Source organism: Ciona intestinalis, unplaced genomic scaffold (assembly GCF_000224145.3).
Source record: "Ciona intestinalis unplaced genomic scaffold, KH HT000262.1, whole genome shotgun sequence".
NCBI lineage: Eukaryota > Metazoa > Chordata > Ascidiacea > Phlebobranchia > Cionidae > Ciona > Ciona intestinalis.
In genome coordinates, this window is record NW_004190583.1 from 205,149 (window position 1) to 225,533 (window position 20,385).

General features: G+C 34.6%; 3 protein-coding genes across 6 annotated transcripts in view; all 3 read left to right on the forward strand.

Moving 5' to 3' along the window:
• The window catches only part of LOC113474070 (decaprenyl-diphosphate synthase subunit 2-like), a 14,030-nt gene extending 9,831 nt beyond the window's left edge, over positions 1 to 4,199 (forward strand). Inside the window, exons 2-10 of the mRNA XM_026839429.1 lie at positions 101 to 103; positions 354 to 513; positions 940 to 1,165; positions 1,581 to 1,700; positions 2,018 to 2,222; positions 2,689 to 2,853; positions 3,201 to 3,293; positions 3,529 to 3,723; positions 3,858 to 4,199. Coding sequence (XP_026695230.1) covers positions 444 to 513; positions 940 to 1,165; positions 1,581 to 1,700; positions 2,018 to 2,222; positions 2,689 to 2,853; positions 3,201 to 3,293; positions 3,529 to 3,723; positions 3,858 to 4,016 — 1,233 coding nt within the window. The 5' untranslated portion in view covers positions 101 to 103; positions 354 to 443 and the 3' untranslated portion in view covers positions 4,017 to 4,199. The remainder of the gene's footprint in view (positions 1 to 100; positions 104 to 353; positions 514 to 939; positions 1,166 to 1,580; positions 1,701 to 2,017; positions 2,223 to 2,688; positions 2,854 to 3,200; positions 3,294 to 3,528; positions 3,724 to 3,857) is intronic.
• On the forward strand, positions 4,197 to 20,235 carry LOC100180451 (transmembrane protein 94). 4 transcript variants are annotated; one of them, XM_026839421.1, is made up of 37 exons: positions 4,197 to 4,404; positions 4,696 to 4,828; positions 5,131 to 5,246; positions 5,479 to 5,641; positions 6,017 to 6,176; positions 6,600 to 7,212; positions 7,551 to 7,660; positions 7,885 to 8,015; positions 8,306 to 8,431; positions 8,701 to 8,798; positions 8,968 to 9,056; positions 9,294 to 9,444; positions 10,130 to 10,366; positions 10,582 to 10,677; positions 11,083 to 11,176; positions 11,573 to 11,616; positions 11,773 to 11,853; positions 12,292 to 12,462; positions 12,521 to 12,599; positions 12,967 to 13,052; positions 13,277 to 13,403; positions 13,752 to 13,983; positions 14,249 to 14,399; positions 14,767 to 14,890; positions 14,998 to 15,009; positions 15,189 to 15,274; positions 15,808 to 15,907; positions 16,325 to 16,433; positions 16,707 to 16,839; positions 17,167 to 17,301; positions 17,547 to 17,710; positions 17,884 to 18,085; positions 18,437 to 18,513; positions 18,845 to 18,981; positions 19,351 to 19,444; positions 19,688 to 19,784; positions 20,054 to 20,235. In XM_026839421.1, exons 6-37 carry the CDS (start codon positions 7,156 to 7,158, stop codon positions 20,204 to 20,206), a joined length of 3,783 nt encoding a protein of 1,260 aa, XP_026695222.1. In that variant the 5' UTR covers positions 4,197 to 4,404; positions 4,696 to 4,828; positions 5,131 to 5,246; positions 5,479 to 5,641; positions 6,017 to 6,176; positions 6,600 to 7,155; the 3' UTR covers positions 20,207 to 20,235. The 4 variants fall into 4 exon arrangements, with proteins under 4 accessions (XP_026695222.1, XP_026695223.1, XP_026695224.1 ...); XM_026839422.1 differs by having other exon boundaries at positions 10,585 to 10,677; XM_026839423.1 differs by having other exon boundaries at positions 8,306 to 8,425.
• LOC113475354 (ubiquinone biosynthesis O-methyltransferase, mitochondrial-like) lies at positions 4,346 to 6,736 on the forward strand. Its single transcript, XM_026839432.1, has 6 exons — positions 4,346 to 4,404; positions 4,696 to 4,828; positions 5,131 to 5,246; positions 5,479 to 5,641; positions 6,017 to 6,176; positions 6,600 to 6,736. Exons 1-6 carry the CDS (start codon positions 4,346 to 4,348, stop codon positions 6,734 to 6,736), a joined length of 768 nt encoding a protein of 255 aa, XP_026695233.1.
• Positions 20,236 to 20,385: the final 150 nt, after the last annotated feature.

Consider the following 20,385-nt stretch of genomic DNA (forward strand, 5'->3'; position numbering starts at 1 on the left):
TATTTGATAGCAATACAAATGAGGGCACAAGTGAAGAATCTTCCGGTACATGGCAGAATAGGCTGGTGGAAAGTGTTAGAGGTTGGGGGTTAGTGGTTAGGGGGTTAGTGGTTATATGGGTTAGTAGTTAGGGGTTAGTGGTTGTAGGGGTTATTGGTTAGCAAACAAGGTGGGGAAAGGATTCTTCACTAGCACTGAAATATAATATATTTTTAAGAATGCAGGTTCTGTTTCATATTTTTATATAATTCTCACCACAGGGGAGTAAATAAAATATTATTTTACTATATCTATAAAGCTGTTATTTGATTTCTATTTGGTGTGTTCATTGGAGCGTAATGTTTGGGTTCAAGAGTTCACCCAACATTTCACGTGCAGTTTGTGTTGTTGCATTTGTAGTTAGCGTTTGTTTTCGTGTCAAAGTTAGTAACTCAGGAATATAAATGACGTTCAATTATGCAAGGGTGAACTCACGTATCATGAATATTGTGCAATGTCGTTCAATACTTGGAGGTAAGAAATTATCTAACGTTTGATTACTTAAACTTCATTCCAAGACCAAAATTTTCTGTGTTTACTATAGTTGTAAAATTTGCAATTTTACTTATAGTACTGTGAGATAAGGGCCCATCTCTTGCCTAAACCCCCTAACCTCTTGATGGACCTGGCCTGCTTTGCTAATGAATTTACTCTATGTTATATGTTAGACTGGTGGTAGGTAAGAGGTTGGTAGTTAGGGGTTTTTGGTTGGTTGTTACGTTCAGCGGCTGGCAGATAATTGGAAAATTTCAGAAGCTATTTTTTTATTCTATGTGGGTGAGATCCCGCAGCGTGGTACGCCATGGGCACCATGATTCAGGCCAGGATTGTCCATTACCCCATTCGGGGAAATGGGGAACAATCTTCACACAGCTTTAGTTTAATTTATTTACCCCTTAGGTTTAAACAACCTGCATCTGCCTTTAAAGAGATGTTTATCATTTAATGGTTGGTCCAAAGACACGAACAGCACAATGACAAAAGTTGAAACTGACGCCGAGCGCATCGTCGGTTTCCCAACCTCGTTCCTCAGTCTACGAGCTCTACTGAGCGATGAACTAAGTGCGGTTGCTTTGCATTTGAGGAAACTTGTGAGGACAAAACATCCGCTGCTTAAAACTGCAAGGTTGGTTGTTGAAGAGTTTATTTTTTACTTAACCATTGCTCCAACCCAGTGATTACTATTGGGCTGCCTAGTTTGTCACCCATACAGATAAACAATCACTCCGAAGTTACATATTGGTAATTTGTAAGCTGGCCGTGGATTTATGAAACAGAACATTTGTGTTATAACCACTGTCGTTTTCCTGCCTGCTAAAATAAATAAGTTACATTCATTCATTGTTTTGTTGAATAGTAAATACCAATGTTTGTTGTAGGCTGTTTAAATTCAAACTTGTTAAAATTACAGTGATCGTCTTAACAAATATTTTGTTGCTAATTCGCTGATTAAATTAAATAGATCTTCATTATCTTTTACAAAGATATCAATAAAAGTTTATTCACATTATGTAATAAATGTGTCCATTTATTACCAACAGAGGAATTCTCTTCGATTCGAAACACAATGTTCAAACACGAGGTCTCATCGTTTTACTTTTTGCCAAATCGATTGCACAACACAAGAGTGCAAGTTTGAACTTAAATGAGATTTATAATAGGTAAGATTGTTTATCATAGTCTGGTAGAGCAGAGTGGTTTCCCATGATCCAAAACAGACAGGGCTTAATGCTGCTACCATTGTGGACGTATGTGTCCTTTGGCAAGTCACTTAATGGTAATTGCTCAACCCAGTGGTCACTTAAGGATTGTCAAAATCGTTAGCCATCTACAAAGTTACATATGGAATAAAACATGTTGGGTAATAATATAGTTGCAAGATTTGACTTTGCTATTAGTTTAAAAAAAGTTTATTAAGAAACACTACTTTGGTGCATCTTGACACAGATTAACATTATATCTTTTTCCATCCTCATAGCCAAAGAACCTTAGCAGAGTTGACAGAGTTGATCCACACAGCGTTCCTGGTTCATCGTGGATTGACAGGCGTTGATACTTTGATGAAACAAGATTCAAACAACTCGCGATCCGAAATGGAGTTGGGAAACAAAATGGCGGTTCTTAGTGGAGACTTCCTACTCGCTAATGCTTGTGTTGCGTTGTCAGAACTTAGGAACTCAAAAGTGGGTAAAAGTCTTGAACTTGTAATTCCGAGAGTCTAACCCTGATCTGGTGCTCATATAGTTGAACAACTCTAAGTTGATGAAATATAATACACATCGGTGCTACAAAAATGTAACAGATAAAAATCAAGTCCGGCCAGTTGTAATCTAATCAATTGTAGTCTGTTAAATAGAATCTATCGGAATAAGAGACTGACGATGCCATTTAGGTGAAATATATATCCTTTTATTAAACAATTGGTTGGATTTGATTTTTGTCTGTTACTTTTTTACTACCAAGTTTGGTAACCAGCTATAAGCTTCTTTAATAAAATATAAAACTTCACGAAACTTATGATATAACAGGTTACATGAATATAATAGACCAACTCTGGCCTAAATTCCAGATCCTATATGCCCTGTTATAGTACCTTAGTAATATTTAATTTAACATAAACCTTCACCTAATGTATAATATACATAACAGGTGGTCAACATGATGTCATCATCCATAGCAGATATGTCGCACGGGTTCTTCATTCTTCCCGAGTCCGGTGATTCTCCCGATCCAACATCCTTATCCATCCTCCCAACATCCAGGAAAGATTGGGAGGACGCCATCTTCCTCTCACAGGGAAGTTTGATCTCTAATGTGAGTTGATGTCAGAGTGATGAGTGCCATACATTAAGTTTCACCCTGCTGTTAGGTGTCTATACAAACAAGCAGAACTAAAATATATTGCATTCACCACATTAATCAATGAGGTTCCCTATGTTTGACAACTATGAGTGTAACTGTATTTTAACAATGTCACCCCAGATTTTACCCTGCTGTTAGGTGTCTATACAAACAAGCAGAACCAAAGTATATTGCATTCACCACATTAATCAATCAGGTTCCCTGTGTTTGACAACTATGAGTGTAACTCCATTTTGCCCCAGATTTTTTTTTAAATATTGCATTAAATTCTATTTACCATCTGTATAATATCTCAACAGGCTTGTCTATCAGCAGTTGAACTGGCCAATCAAAATGGAGAATTTGCAGAATGTGCTTCAAGTTTCGGGAAAAATCTTATTCTTGCTCAACAAGTATGTTATGTTACTGTAATTAATCTGAAGGGGTTTAGTTTTTTTTTTTATGGTTTTGTTAAAAAAGACACTTATTAACTCTATTTATCAACAGTCAATTTTAGTTGCAATTTTTTTTTATTTATTACTTAATTTTTAGTAAGTCTTTGCATAAAGTATTTGTATTTCTATGTTAAAATTTAATTATCATTTTTTAATTGAAGCATATTAACATATTTTAAATTATTTATCAAAGGCAAGGGCGGACATGCAGAGAATAACTTGTATCAACAATAACACCAACAACAATGGAAATTTCAACCATTATTCGACGGAACTTTCCGCTCTACCTGTTGTTTTGTTGGCCAACAAACACGGAGGTTCTGATTGGTTAAAAAACTTTGTTTATGTTGATGATGTCACAAATATGTCATTGGTGATGAAACAAAAGGTGTGACATGGTTTGTTGTATTTGATTATTGAAGGTTTAAGAGAATTGGGGGAATCAATTTATTGTTATAAAAAATAAATGTTTTTTTATTTTTATAAATATATTATATATATACGCCTTTAATTTTTCCACAGTTGTCATCAGAAGTTTCGAAACAAAACTCTGTTCTTGAAGAATGTGAAGAAATATGCCGACATCATCGTGACTCTGCATTATCTGCGCTGAATGTATTACCACCGGGAGAGGCTAGAGAGTCGCTTAAATTATTAACGAAGACATTTACAGCTTCGTAATGAATTGTTGCTAGGAAATAAAGATTATTTGATCATATTTAGATTAATTATAAGTTTCGTGAAGTGACTTGTGTTATTAATGTTCGTTTTCATAGAAACAGCATTTTTATCAAACTCGCAGATATTTGTCATATTTTAAACTATGTTCTCGCAAAATTCAAATTTTGTTTTTACATTTTTAGAGTTAGGGTGAAATGTTAAATATTAGTTGTCACTCCTGTGGACGACTTCTCACAACATTATCTTCTATTCCAAAATTTCGTAACTTGAAAAATTTTCATTTTTTTGAAAATTATAATCTCCATGTTTCAAGACCATCGATTCGTTTTATGACATCACAATCAAATATTGAATATGAAGCAGAAAAGTTTTCAAAACTTGCGGAAAAGTAAGTGCTCAGTTTTTCAACCAAATACATTTAAATATATTGAACCAATTATCTGAAAGAGATCTTCTGTCATTTTTTTAAATGTGATCAAAGTTTGAACATCTTTTTCTGATCATCTGGATTATCGTTTTCTGTTAAGTCGGGATACGACTTATAGTGTGTGGTGGTGTAGAGATATGACTTGTATAAATATTATAAAAAAATACATGACATATAATGATGGGCATAATCAAGTTGAGTACCTCGATTGGGTCTGCGCTTCTATGCATTAACAAATATCTTTACGATAAGTTGGTGGGATGAAAATGGAGCCATGAAAGCATTACACAGCATGAACCGAGTGAGAGTTCCTTTCATAAGAGATGGTTTGATATCCATGGGTTGTGGGGAACCTTACACTTCCAAACCTTTGCAAGGTATCAAGGTAGGTTGATTTTGTAATACTTACCAGATTGAAGTGATGGGCCAAATCTGGCTTAAATAAAGGACCTCACCCATATAGAATGGGATATGTACTAGATTGGTAAAATGGCTTTACTACTTTTAAAGAGATTTCCGGAAATTTTCATGCTTTTTAATCTGCACAACATTTTGCCAACTAATATTCGCCAGAGGAAAAAAAATTGTGAATTGGTATACCTACAAATCTAAATTGTTGTAGGCTATTGTTTTTAAATCTGGTTGAATTATATAACTTGTTTCATTTTAAATTGCTGCATTCACCAGATATTAGAGGTTGGTTGTGGGGCCGGCGTATTGTGTGAACCACTAGCTCGACTAGGAGCATCAGTGCTTGGGATCGACGCATCAGATAATGTCCTGGAAGTTGCAAAGATACATAGGTGGTTCTTATTTATAAATGGATGAATGATTGTAACTTCTTTTTTGTGCAAACAGAAAACGACAATCGTTATAACACTGGTGTTCTGTTTCATACACCTTGTGCCCAGTTACAAGTTACCACATATTTACTTATTGGGTGATTCTTTTCTGTATGGCAGGCAATTAGACAACCCATATTATTTAAGCTCTTAGCGCCACTCAGTGGTTAAACATTTATATATCTTTACGCAGAGATGGCAACACAGAGTTATCAGACCTTCAATACATCGATGCTGATCTCGAAGACATCGTTGGTGCGGGTACGTTACGGTTTCATGCAGTTGTTGCATCGGAGGTGGTTGAACACGTTGAAGATAAGACGAAGTTTATCAACAATTGTTGTTCGCTGTTGATGGTGGGTTTAATATGTATGGATTCGACACTGTGGCTCAGTGGGTTTGAATTGTAACCTAAAGATTCTAATTTCGATGCTGGACACTTATAAGTTATAAGGGCTCATTATGTTAATTAATTGTTTTTGGTTGCCTATAAGTTTTAATTGTAAGTCATACAGAATTAAATAAAACATAGTTAAAATTGCGTGAAAGGCTTAAATTTGCATGACTTGTCATCATAAGTTAAGGAACTTGCTTTATAACCATAGGGTTTAAAACCTGTTGCAGCTAGAAAAATAACCTTCTCATTTAGTTGTATATGACTTTACCCCTGTACCATAGTAACTTTCAGCATATACCATGATTTGTAGCTCTTACATAAACATTGTTTCCAGCCGAATGGGTCCTTATTTCTCAGCACAATCAACAGGACCCAGGTCTCATACCTTCTAGCAGTGCTTATGGCAGAAGAGGTGTTGGGTGTTGTACCACCAGGCACTCATGATTGGGAGATGTTCGTTACAACGGATGAGATCAAGTCATATTTAAATCAAGGTGGAATTTACATAACGGAAATAATTTATTTTTATCTCTTTAAACACGATAGTGAAAATTATTTTATTTAAAGGACGAAGAGAAGGAAATCAACGGCAAAATGACTTGTTAACACACGTTATAAATAAAAGTGTGGGATATAGTCAATTTGTATGGTTCTCTTTTGTTTTAAGATTAGTTTTATTAAAATATTCAATCAATGTAACTTATTTATCCTTGCATGCCGTTGTAACCTGGATTTTCTGTTTCAAACACCTTTTTAGTGTTACTGTATGACTTGGGACAACCCATTAGTTTAGAGTGTATTGCTGAAAGCACAAGCCTGTACAAAGTAGCATTACCGAGCATTGAACCAGGTGTGTTGTGGTTACAATGCACACGCCTAACCCCATTACTATATTTAAACTTTTCATTTATTTTCAGGAAATTGTGAAATACAGAAGATAGTTGGAATGAATTACAATCCACTTAATAATAAGTGGACTAAGTGTCAAAATACCAGTGTTAATTATATTTTACATGCTGTTAAAAAAAATGACATCAATGCAGACACTCAGTGAACAACAAATTTGTTTCTTTTAACTTTCTTTGACTTTTTGTGTTCGCGTAAATATTATGTTTCAAGAAAATTTTGTCCAAATTTGGTGCCGACCACATAATATTTTGTATTTTATGTAAATGTTTTGTTATCTAAAGTTCTGTGGAGAGCGATAAAGGACTTATTACTAGCTTTTCAAGAAAATGTGGCTGTTAACACATTGATTCCTTGTACATGAACTGTTGACGTATTGAATGCATTCATTCTGTTAATCCTTTTAAATACCATAGGATTAATCTCACTCACTCTAAATGTCATTTACAGACACCACACCAGCAGTAGGTTGTGTTATATGGTTGGTGTGTTTGAATGTGGTAGTTAGGATGTGTAATTCTTATGTGACATGCTACAAGTAGGTTTGGTTGCCACGAAGTTGGAATAATGATCAAGATTGCGCAAGAATTGGAAGAAGTAGCAGCCAAGTATTCACATGACCCGGTATAGTATTTTAATTGTAGTTTCATACATTACATACATACTTTTGTTTTGGTTCTTCAGCAAGAATTACATCTGTGTATGATTTCACCCCGATAATGACAGCCTGAATAGGAAGTCAAAATGCCGGTCAGCAAAATTCTTGTTAAAGAGACAAAAAATAAGTATAACACGTCTGACTGCAACACTTTATATTGTACATTGTAAGACACTCTTAAATATTTTATAAGACTGTGCTCAGCATATGTTTATTTTTCCCCACAAAACCTCTGTGTTAGAGACATGTCTGCGAACCATTGTGCCATGGCCCAATACATGAATGAATAACCCTTACATTCCAGTGCGCCACAATACTTGGTATATCATCCACTCTTCCATGGCCAGTGTTAGCATGTGGTGTCATATGTGTTGCTGTATTGTTTGGTTCTGTTGCGAAAGGTTTTGCTGCCAGGTAAGATATATGTCTCACTATTTTGAGTTAGGAGGATTTTTTTAAAGCTGTATTCCCTTCTTTTAACTAGAAGTTTTTCTCGTATTTTATTTTAAAATAGCTGTTTTCCAAGATTTCTGTTTTGTTGTTATGTGCTGTTTTGTGTTTTATTTTTCTTAATTGTTTTGGAATATTTTTAATAGCCTATTTATTTTACCAAAATTGTTTTAAATACTTTATTCTAGTTCTACTGCAGTTGTGTGCATTTTGATTCTTCTGCTTTTGGCGTTGAACATTTTTGTTCATGTTTGGAGTGAGAGAAAACAAAGAAAAGAAATTATCCAAAATCTTCTTTGGCTTTCAAAGTTAATAAAAGGTGTTATGTGATGTATTGTTACAAACATAGATAATTAAATACAATTGGTAGATTTTGAATGAGTAAATGAAGATATTTATCCTCGCATAGCGGGGCAACCGCAGTCATTATAACACGGGTGTTCTGTTTCATACACCTCATACCCGCTTACGAGTTACCGTGTATGTAACTTTGTTGGTGAATATTTTTTGGTGTTTATGGTTAGCCATTTAGTTAACTTATAAGGAACCACTGGGTCCTAGCAAATGCTGATAATTTTCTTTAGTTTTCAAATATCCCAATTGTTTCAGAAACTCTCGAAGAATCTTCTTTTCTTGAAATTCTTGATGATTTTTTGACATTTCTTGACGATCAGAAAACATCGTACCTCAACACATCCTCACAAACCTACTTATATAACCAACAATATGGTAGGGGTGGGTTGTATTTGCATGGCTATTGTTTTTGGATCAGTGGTTTTGTAAAATAAAACTTATTTATCCTCACATTGCGATGTAACGACAGTCGTTATAACACGGATGTTCTGTTATATACAACTCGTGCACGCTTACACATTACCACATATGTAACTTTGTTGGTGATTGTTTTTGTGGGATTTTTAATGAATATAATTTTTTATTAATTTTATTTTTGCTATCGTATTTAAAGAGAAAATCCATCTATGATGTCTGCTCTTTGTTTACAGACAAACCTGTATTGTTTCCAACTTCATTGATAGCTACTGATGACATCATCGGGTTATGTGTGGGTCAAAGTTCACCGTGCGCTGTAGCGTGTAATCGGGTAAATATATAATATTTCTATCCTTATTTCTATTTTTGCCCCAAAACCACTCCTTTAAATGCCAACTTAATCTTAGGTTCTTTAACTTAGGTCTCCTGGCTATCCCACTGTAGGACCTCGCCCGTGTAGAATGGAAAAGAGAGATTTTTTTATGTTTTTATTGTTTTAGGATACTTGCATCAGGTTGTCAAAGGGAGATAGTGTCAACCAAGATGATTTGAAATGCAACAACTCCACTGAGGATTCATATTTACATCAGTAAGCTTCTTAATTATTGATGTTTTACATAATCTAAGTTTAGTTAAAATTGTAAGCCATTCAGAAAAATAATCACCTTTTAAGTTCATACTTTATACATATGCAATAACTCATAAAGGGCACAAGTTTGAAACAGAACATTCCTGTTATCAGGACTGTTGTTGCCCCGCCACGCGATTATAAAGAAGTTACATTCAATCAATCTATATGTATTAATATAATATGTTTTCTTTTCAGATTTAAAGTTTTGAAAAGTCCGATAATAGAAGAGATAACAGGCTGTTTGGAGACTAAGGGCATCATGCATGATCGACCACGTTCAACGTTAACAATTTATCGAAGAATCGTGATGCGTAACGTGGTTATGATGATGCTACCAATGTTGACTGTAAGTTATCTTATGTTGTTATGTATGTGGGCGTTTGTGTCCTTGTACAAGACACAACGGCAATTGCTCCAACCCAGTGGTCACTAATGGGTTGTCCAAATTATCAGCCATACATAAAAAAAATAAAAAAATCCCCAAAAAACAATAACCCTCAAAGTAACATACATGGTAGCTCGTAAGCTGGCACGAGGTGTGAAACCCATGTGAACCACTGTCGTTTTCCGGCCACGCGAGGATTAATTAAGTTACATTCATTCATGCATGTGTTACAAGATGTGTTAATATCAATATCAGCCCCTAATTAACATAAGACCAAAACCTTTGTACATATGTTGTGTGTAACAATGTATGTTATAGCGTTGTTGTTCACAAGAAAACAGTTACCACAATAATATGTGTTTAAAAACAAGATAACTCGTCTGTAGTAGAACAACAAAATGTAAGTGTTTAAGATAATATATGCAGAAAACTATTGCAGCACTTCTTTGCAAAAACAATGTAAAGAATTTTTGTCGCAGCAATTCCTGATATGTTTAAAGCTCAATACACCTCTAACATTGGTAATAACCCTGGCTGTTGGAGTATTGGGCCAAATCTAGCTTAAGTCTTCGACAACTACCTCACTCCCAAAAAATAGAATATTGTTAATAAAAACAGAATCTAAAATCCCAATATTTTATCGCAGGTTGTATCTGTTGGTATTGGATGTTTGTGGCTTATCCTTGGCCCCATGGTTGATATAGAAGGCTATGTTTTATTGACCGATCAAATACATTGGTTCAGTGTTGCCGCCGTGTCCCCTTGTCTCATAGTGTTGCCAGTGCTTCCCATTATGTGCCCGGTTATTTGGTCAACACTGCTAGGGGTGGGGGAAGCCAAGACAATCTCACCAACCATGAAAAGCAACCACAGCATGAAATATGTGAGAAATGATTGCTTGTTTCACTTTCTTTATTATTTTAATATTTACACAAAAAAGTTTATTATGTTTACACTAAATTTAAACTAGACTACATGAATTCATTTTAAAAAATGTGTAAATCGTTTTAAACTGTCGTATAACATACTTTGACCGTCTTGTTTATCCTACATTGCTATATATGTAAAATGTTAAAACTGGTTGACATTTTAAAACAGAAGTTTTTGAAGAATTGGCAGCGAGTGTTTCTTGATATTCTGGTTGGGAGAAATCTTTCGTACAGCGGTGCTTTTGAAATGTTGGGGACCTTGACTGTGAGTTTGTTGTTATATATAATGAGATCATAAAATGACATGATCAATTTGACTTCGGGCAAAAACCTGAAGATGATTTTAGTTTTTAAATCAAACATTTTGAAACACAGGGACATTTGTGTCATACATGTTAGATCCATTGTCAAGTTTCCGCTAAATCAATATATTTTATATATGGTGTTTTAGATAGGTGTATTGTAAGTTAATAACATCTTTCCACTTGTTTTCACTTTACCTAAAAGCCAATTAATCTGATAAAGCCAATCTAAAACCGGCACCTGCATGTTGGTTTTGTAAAAAATAAGAAGTAAATTTGACATAGGAACTTTTCCAGACCTTATATTTAAAAAAAAAATGTTTTTAAAATTCCTGTGTGTTATTGTGATTATTATGACATCAAAATAGGTGTTGTGCTGTGTTAATAAAGAAGGAATATTATCGTGGTACGAACCAGCACCGGAGAAAATCTTTTTCCTCAACAAGCATGATGTAGACACAGGTAACTATTGTTTATACAGTTATTGGTTGTTTTGTTTGTGGCCAATTGAGTGATTTATCCATGGTTGCCACTCCCATGTCCATAATCAAGTTAATGAAGCTATTGTAGTGTGTGGATGAGTGTAACTTGTTTTATCTTCATGTGGCAGAACCCCCCCAGTCGTTAAACCACATATGTCCCGTTTTGTACATCTTTTGCCCACTTACGAGAACTATTTCCAAAGGAGACCTACCCCCCTTTTGGGGGGCCCCAATTGGCATTAAGTGTTTGGACCAAGGACACATACGCCCACAATGGTAGCAGCGTCGAGCTTTAAACTCAAAAAAATTGGATAATCCCTTGGTTCATGTTACATTCACATATATATTAAGATTAAATCTCTCATTAATTTGACAGATTCCACTTCAGACTCAGATGATGAACCAGATACTCTTGCCATGGTGAGAAGCAAATCATTTTCAAGTTTCATATACTTTGTATTTTAATAATTTCACACTTTCTCATAACCTTATAGTTTGTGTTTAATAATTTCACACTTTTCCATAACCTTATACTTTGTGTTTATTTTTATAATTTTTTTTCTATTTTTTTCGTAGAATGCAACATTTGAAGGCAGTCAAGCAGAACCACACATAGAAATCCTAACATTATCGCAAGACACACAGAATTCAAACAAGGTATGAGGGTAGTGTTAATATGATGTTTAGGGTGTAGGGGNTTGTAGGTTCAAATCTCACCCAGGTGATGTTCCATCTTTTATCGCAACATCTATATTCACTGCTGTTCCACGCATCCATCTAGCGGTTTCTAGCCCAAAGGTTATGGGCACGAGTCTCAGCACAACTATTGTGTATACTGTGTAACCATTCACAAAGTTACATACATGGTAACTCGTAAGCGGACACAAAGTGTATGAAACAGAACACCTGTGTTATAACGACTGTCGTTGCCTCGCCATGCGAGGATAAATAAGTGACATACATGGTAACTTGTAAGCAGGCACGAGGTTTATGGTACAGAACACCCATGTTATAACAAATGACCTTGCCAGTCACATGACGATAAATAAGTCGCGTTCATTCATTGATTATTATTTAAAAATTTGAAACTTTCAGCTTCATTTTGATGACTTAGATTGGGGGAAACACCTTTCTTCATTAAAACCTATCGGACTAAATATCACGGTATCGCAAATGGGGAATCCCCTCGACCCTGCTGTTATACCAGCTGCTTTAAATAAAACGGAACAAAGGTTTTATTCTGATGTCATAATGAAGCACAATGAGGTAACAATGGTGTTTATATTGTTTCATGATGAAATAATTATGATTATGACATCATCAGTGTGACACGAACGTGGATTTACTCGAAGCCGAGAAAAGAATGGAATTTGTTGCAGTTTCGAATGGATTGAAAGTACCCGGTATATATGATGATAATGAATGGTCTTGTATTTTAGTGTCTGTAAAACAAACTTTTAACCATTTTGTCTTAAGGACACACGCAAACTTACAACAACAACGGTCGTTGCATTAACACGTGTGGAAGTTGTTACTCTATTTAAGATTTAGTATGGGGTAACTATGAAAAAGTTAAGTTGAATCGTAGGGGTAAACAAAGGGTTATCTGTCGAGCAAACAGTCGTAACACCAAACACAGTATCTTTCAATCACATTTTATAAGACCACTGTTCTATAGCCTTGTTAATACATGACTGAAATTTTGATAGTTTAAAACTAATCATTGCTTTCACTTTTAAAAGTAATTCAACTTTATAATTTTTCCTTCAGAAACTTTAAACGCAAAGCTTGGTCTTTGTTCGTTGTCACGCTTGATTGGATTTTCCGAAGATATAAGATTTCTATATTTGCCCAAGGTAAAAAATTTTAAATTTAAAAATCATAAGATTCAAAATTTAAAACGAATCATATCAATATATGTTTTCCGTATTGATGCTTTATATTTTTTTTTCTATAAACAACTTATATTATTCTATAAACATCTTAAATTTTTTCTAAAAATATCTTGGATTTTTTCTATAATCATCTTGTTTTATTCTATAAACATCTTATATTTTTTCATGAACTTTCTAAATTTTAGAGAACAATGTCAATTTTCCGAACCACCAACCCACCACACGATGGCGATAGAGCTACACGTCCAAACAAACATCAAGAATCGGAAAGTTTGATGTTCGCTCATGGAATGGTTGTTTCTCATGCACAATGTGGGTCCCATATCGTATTTTTGATATACATTGTTTCTGCCAGGAATACTATATGTGTATTGTTGCTCCTTTGGCAAGAATTTTGCTGACCGACAATTATTTTTTACTCGTCGAAACTTTGGTCAGCAAAATTCTGACTGACAGAGCCAAAATATTTTATGGTGCTTTTGTTGTACATCACTCATATATTTAAGATGAAAATCTCTTGAACGAACACATTTTTTACCAAAGTCTATACTCATGCCATGATACAGAGTACTTGTACATAAATTTCATGTAAAAAATGTAGCAACCGTGGTGTGACAAGTCCGGTTCCCACCCACATATAAAACACACCCTCCCCCACAGACGGGAACCATCTTTTAACTTCTGGAACCGGAGATTTAATTCTCGAACTTAGTGATTATTTCTGGAACGGGGAAGAAGTTCAAAAGTTCACGGAAACTTCTCGGAAAAAGTGTCTCGATTTCCACCACCGTAGTGCGATAATGGGTCACTGCGTTGGATTCTCGTACAAACCAGTGTCGTCCCAGTTTGCGGAGCTTGGGAACAGCTTTCAGGATATCAGCAACGAACACAGGTAACCAACTAAAACTTCTGAATATGTATTAAAACTACTTAGAGCGTTTTAACATTTTGTTGAGCTTATTTTTTAACAATTATTTAAAACCTGTGAAGAATTTACTTCGACAAAATCCCTTTCACTTATCAAAAACTTTTACAGTTAGGGTTCAAACTTTATTTATTTATTTAAGTGTTGACCAATATTTTTTACAAGTGTTGATCAATATTTTTCACCAGTTTTGACTAATATTTTCCCCAGTGCTGACCAATATTTTCCCCAGTGTTGACCAGTTCCCATCAAAACAAATCTTCCTTGGCATGCTATCCGTTCAATATCAGGCTCGGCTTCATATCTTCCAGTTTGTTGAAGCATTGGAAGGAGCTTGCATCAGATTTGTTCATTTCTCATCTGCTGATGAATTTAAATCACGGGTGAAATTATAAATTAGTTGGCACTTCATTTTTGAAATATAAGTTAAAAAGTTGTAAATGAATTTATTATTCAACATTAAAAAATAAATTATAGAATTGTATATAAGTTTACTAAATTTCAGACGAATTTAAATCCTTGATAAAATTATAAATTAGTTGTCAATTTAATATTCGATATAGTTATCCATAAATGAAGTGTCTATTGTATAATTCTAGAAATATTCTTTGTTTACTACGAAATGGGACGTTAAAAATAATAAAACATGGACCATCTTACCCCAACCTACTATTTATTGCCCAGTTCCTGGGTGTAGTAATTTTTTTTTATTTATCTGAACATTTTTGATCTAAAATTTCTTGTCACCAGGTATTCGCGGAGAAGATGGGTTTAGAAGTTGGGTGGAATTGTCACATTTCGCTGTCAAGCAACAACTTGCCACGTGACAGCATGTTCGAAACCTTGCAGAATAATCCGGAATATCGAGAAGAATACGGTTTATATGATTTCTATTTATAATTATTTATGTAAGATGGCAAACTGCGTATGTGAATATTAGAAAACACATTTTTTACCTCTCATTATATAAATAATCTTTTAGCAGCTCATCTGGTATAAAAAAAGTGTATTTCTGACTTTTCATCTCCGCTAGACTTCATCAGAGAAATTGTGTAGGAAATAGTTTGCCTTATTATACCAGAAAAGCGATCTGAGGATTTTTTACATTATGCCTGGTAGCAGAAGTAACATAATACTCATATTATATATTTATAACCGCATACCACCCACAGAAGACGAACTTTCAGCATTGATTCGAGATCCACAGATGAGAAGCGAATCCAGTATTTCTGACTCGGAGTTTCATGCATTGAACAGAGTATGTTGTGTAATGTAGATTAGGTCTGTTAATGGCGCAATGAGGTGCTTGCATTATAACCAAAGGGTACGAGATTCAATGCTCGATATCAATACTTTTGATGGTATATGTTTCCACGGTAAAGACACTTTTTCTATTCTTGTGGCTCGGGACCTTGTCAAGGACCCGGGATTTAGTTCAGATATGGCGGATTACCCCGACACCCGGGAAGCCCAAAAAATGTAAAAGACACTACTTAACAGACTTTTCCCCAATCCAGTAGTCACCAAGTTGTAGCACCCTGGGTGTTGGGGTAATGGAGCAATTCTTGCCTGAAACTTAGACTTCCATGATGTGCCGTGCTGTATGACCTCACCCACATATAATATAGGAGTATCTGTGGTAAACCATTCATCTTATGAGTTGTGTTTAGCCCCATGGGGTGGCATCTGTAAACCCACATATAACAGAATCTGTGTAATCAATTTATCTTGTATTTATTGTAAAGTAGCAATGGTACATGTATTGTATTCACTTAATGTTTATCACGACAGGCGAAACTACCACGCGGGGTGGAAAATATTGTCCCACACATTGAGAATGTTGATAATGTTCCATTACTTGTTCCTCTCTTTACTGATTGTAAACATCAATGTGAGTTATATATATTATATTGTATCAACTTTGTGACTTATTGGTTGAAACTAATGTAATTTATGTCTTATTGGTTGGCTGGGTATGGCTGAGCCGTCAAGGAAAGATTTCCCATCCATTACATTTAAAGCCTTTGTCCCCTACCTTTGAGGGACCAATAGGCTTCAATATCTATTGAGGTTCATGTTGTATCTTATGTGGTGGAGTAATTGGGAACATGAGTAAATGGATCTCATGTTCCCATGGCGTGCCAAGCCATTTAGAATGAAATGATAGAGAAAAAACCTGATCCAGCACACTTTAAGAGCACACAAATTTAAGGCAGGCTGGTACACCAAAACCCGAAATGGATATTTTCCATTATGACTGGATCTTTATTGTAAGTTATATCTTATGTTGCACCAACAATGTTTCCAGCTTCACGTAGAATGATTGAAATAATGCAGAAGTATGGGGAAGTAGTTTGTTGTGTGGGGAGTTCGGATTCTATCAAGAATATTATCATCTTCTCACAAGCTAACGTTAGGTAAGTGAGATATTTATGTATATCTATGACATCATATATATGTGTTAGGTGTGTGGATACATGGCCTACTGAGGGCTCTTTAGTAGGCCATGGTTGATATATACCACATGTGTGTACTTTGTAGAAAAGAACATATTTATTATTTTTCTTTCCTTTTTAATGTTAAATATAAGGCATTTGGGTTAATTTGTCAACTTGTACCAGTATTCTAAGAATCTTATGAAGGACGTTGAAATATAGGTTGTTTTTTTCCTAATTTTTAAATTTTCACAGTATTGGCCTTCAACCAATAGTTAGCTGCGTAACAATGGATGATTGTGACAAACTCGAGTCTCTAAACAGCAGTAGGAAGTCGGAATCAAAACTTTATTTCCAGCCTTCGTCAACTACAGATAATTTTACTAATGTAAGTTCATGGAATCTTTATTAATATATTTTGTTCGGTACAGTAGTTAAGGCTTTTAGTTTTAGACTAAACTTTGGAGAGGATATGGGTTTGAGAATCAGCGCGGCCACTGCTGCCAGCGTGTGTGTCTTTGAGCAAGGTGCTTAACGGCAATTGCTCCAGCCCAGTGGTCACTAATGAGCTGTCCAAATTATCAGCCATGATCTATAAAATTAATAAATCCAAAAAAGGTGTATTTTGTGTTACTTGTAAGCTTGTAAAAGTATGCTGTCTACAAATGTCATTTGTAAAATAACTTCTTTATTAAAATATTGTTTTCTTTTAAAGTTGGATAACTCGAACACTTTAGATGATTTGGACAACATTGCCATGACAACTGCCAGGAAGTTAAATACTTTCCCGTGCTCTGTGGCGCTATCTGGTGATAGTAGTTTGTTGGTCATATACAACATGATAAGAAAGGTGGGGAAAAAGTTTTTCAATTTGAATTAAAGTTGTTTTTCTTTGTAAAAGACCTTTAAAACTATTGTAAGATAGCTTTAATTAAAAATAAACCAAAAATATATCATATACGAAAACTTCTATCCGGGATAAAAGATTAAATCTGCCAAAACCCTGGCATCCCATGGCGTGCCTTTTCATAGGACTTATCTACATATATTAGAATAATGATGAGTTCCAAAAAGTTCAAATATAAATTTTCCCAGGCGCGTCACTTCTTGTTCCTACTAAATGTGAGCTTGATATTTTACATGAAATGTTTATCTATGATCTCATTGGTTCAACTACTTGGTCATGTGATTTATTTCCCTCCTATTTTCACTGCGGTTGATGTTTTTTGGTTGGTGTTTATTTTGACCCCAATTTTAAGGTAATCTAAAAATATATATTAATGGTTTTACACATTGTCTTTTTGTGGTTATTTGTTGTTTATCAGTTGGGTGTGTGCAAATTAAAATAAGTTTACTATAAATAATAGAATATACTTTTCACTTTAAACTACATTTCGTATGTATTAAACATTTATCTTATTTTTATTTTCAGTTTTTCTCTCCTTGGTTCCCCCCCTGACAGCGACCTTATGACTTGGGCCTCGCTCAAAAACACAACCGACAAAATTCCAAATATTCAAATTTTCCGCCAAAATCTTGTTCATTTTTCAACCAAATTCCTCCCAAGTTGTTTGGTGGTTGTAATCCTTCATGTTTTATGCGTATTGTCCATCTGTTATGACATCGATAATAAGGTTTGTAAACTAACAATGGTTATTATTAAGTAAGAGTGTAGAATATAACATACATAAAAAAGTTTAATTCTGGCCTAAATCTTAGGTTTGCCTCACTATAAGACCTCACCCATATAGAATAGAATGTACAAATACAATGTTGGGGTAATGGACCAACTCTGCTCTAGATCCCAGGTCCCATTCTGTTTCCCACCTCACCCATATAGAAAGAAACCATTATTAAGAAAGTAGTTAAAACTTCATCTGTTTTGGTTCTGTTTTATGAATTTATATCATATTTATAGCAATATCCTTTATAAGCTTATAACATAGTGTGTTCTCAAACTAATGTTTCAAAGTTATTCCTCACAGTTAGCCATGCACTTTAACATATCATCTAATGTGACAAACCAATCCACCATCAATAAATCAATGAATCCACCATATACGTGAGTCAACAATCCACATTTATTACATCATAATGTCTAGGATGTGGCTCAGTCCAGTGGTTTAGTTCTTGCATTATAACTGTGGAATACTGTTTTCAATGCTTGATACTAATGAGCGTATGTGTAGTTGGGACCTAATGGACAATAATTCAACCCAGTGGTCACTAATGGGTTGTACAAATTATTACCCATATATATGAATTACATTTAATGTTTAACTAGATTTATATTCCAGTGATACTGATAAGCGTATGTTACTTTGGGCAAAACACTTAGCAGTCATTGCTCTCTTAATGGACATTTATCACTAATAACCAGATTTATATTCCAGCGTAAAATGTCCGCCTGTTATTTCCGTGCTTGTGGAAAACAACACAAACATTGCTGGGTTTCGTTTTCGAACTGTTGTTCAGCAGAAGACGCGCGAATCTCAACAAATTGCTGTGTTTATATTATTTCTATATATGTGTAAGTTGTGTGCATGTTATTTCTATAATAGTTTTAATATTTTTTGGGCTGTTTTAACTCTTAGCAATCGTAAAAACTAAAGGTATGAATTTAATGTTGAAGTTATGTTTGATTTTACATTAGTTCATATTAAATTTAATCAAATGAAACTTATTTAACAAGAAACTCTTAAATACATGTAACTTGTTATCTTTGGATGGCTGGACAATGACAGTTTTTATAACACGAGTGTTCTGTTGCATACACCTCATGCATGCTTACTTCTGAGTTGACCCGTATGTAACTTTACAGTGTTTTACTCAAGGTCATACATGCTCACAATAGTATGTAGTTTATAACTTAACTTTAATTATTACATTTCACGCCCAGGTATAATATCATCAACTTACATACAAAGATGGAAATCGTTGAAACAAGTTTCCCCTCTTTCTAACAAACCATGGATAATATGCGTTTTAACTTTGTAAGTTATTCTATATTTCAATCTAATAAAAAAATCGACTTAAAATTATCCCAATATGATTCTATAATTTCATATAAATATTTCTTCTTGCCAACTTTTGTTGCGCACATTTTAGAATAGACAAGCTTCAATATTTGTTTTCGATGTGGTAGCGTAGATGTTGTGGTTATGGCTTAAAATATGCTACTATAATCCCTCACCCATACAGAATAGAATGTTTTAACTCTTGTTATTTATTTCCAGGTTGGTTGTTCAGACTCTATACAGCTACATTGTAGTTACAAGCGGTGTTTCAACATCTAAATTCACTAACCCAATATTTTACTTTGGGCCGTACCAGGTATATTGACATGAATGTAATGTTAAGTAGGGTGGGAGAAGATGGGAAACGTTTTTATTCTATTTTCACGTCACATTTGGTAGCAAATAAAGAACATTCAAAGAATTATAAAACCTTATCCTTACGACTCTCATAGACCGTTGTTAATTGTCAAAACAGGATCAGGATATTTAGATATTATGTGCTAAAGGTGTCCCGTCTTCCCCCACAGTACTATATAATTCTGCATTTAACACACACATGTTGTGCAACTTTATTTTTGATCCCAGAATGTAATTTTCCCACTGGCAACACTGTGGTCCATCCCATGCTTAGTCAGCAATGAGTTGGCAAAATGGAGGGAAATTCAATTATGGACTCGGAGCCAAAAACGTGCAAGACTTGAATTTGGGACAAAACTTGGAATGAATTCACCGTTTTAGATGAAATAAATTTTATATTAAGCAAGCTATTACAGTGTGTGGATAAGCAGACATGACTTTTGGTTTGTTTGGTCATTTATATATTTGTGGGTGGGAACTTGAATGACTTATCCATGGTTGCCGCCCACAGTCGAGTTGCTGAAGCTATTACAGTGTGTGGATAAGCAGAAAAGTCCTTT

Coding starts and splice junctions, on each gene's coding strand:
- LOC113475354 (XM_026839432.1), top strand. CDS start 4,346: ATGACATCACAATCAAATATTGAATATGAAGCAGAAAAGTTTTCAAAA. Junction 5,247..5,478: donor GAAGTTGCAAAGATACATAG/GTGGTTCTTATT, acceptor ATCTTTACGCAG/AGATGGCAACACAGAGTTAT. Junction 5,642..6,016: donor ATTGTTGTTCGCTGTTGATG/GTGGGTTTAATA, acceptor CATTGTTTCCAG/CCGAATGGGTCCTTATTTCT.
- LOC100180451 (XM_026839421.1), top strand. CDS start 7,156: ATGATCAAGATTGCGCAAGAATTGGAAGAAGTAGCAGCCAAGTATTCA. Junction 16,840..17,166: donor CTACAGATAATTTTACTAAT/GTAAGTTCATGG, acceptor TTTCTTTTAAAG/TTGGATAACTCGAACACTTT. Junction 18,086..18,436: donor GTTATGACATCGATAATAAG/GTTTGTAAACTA, acceptor TATTCCTCACAG/TTAGCCATGCACTTTAACAT.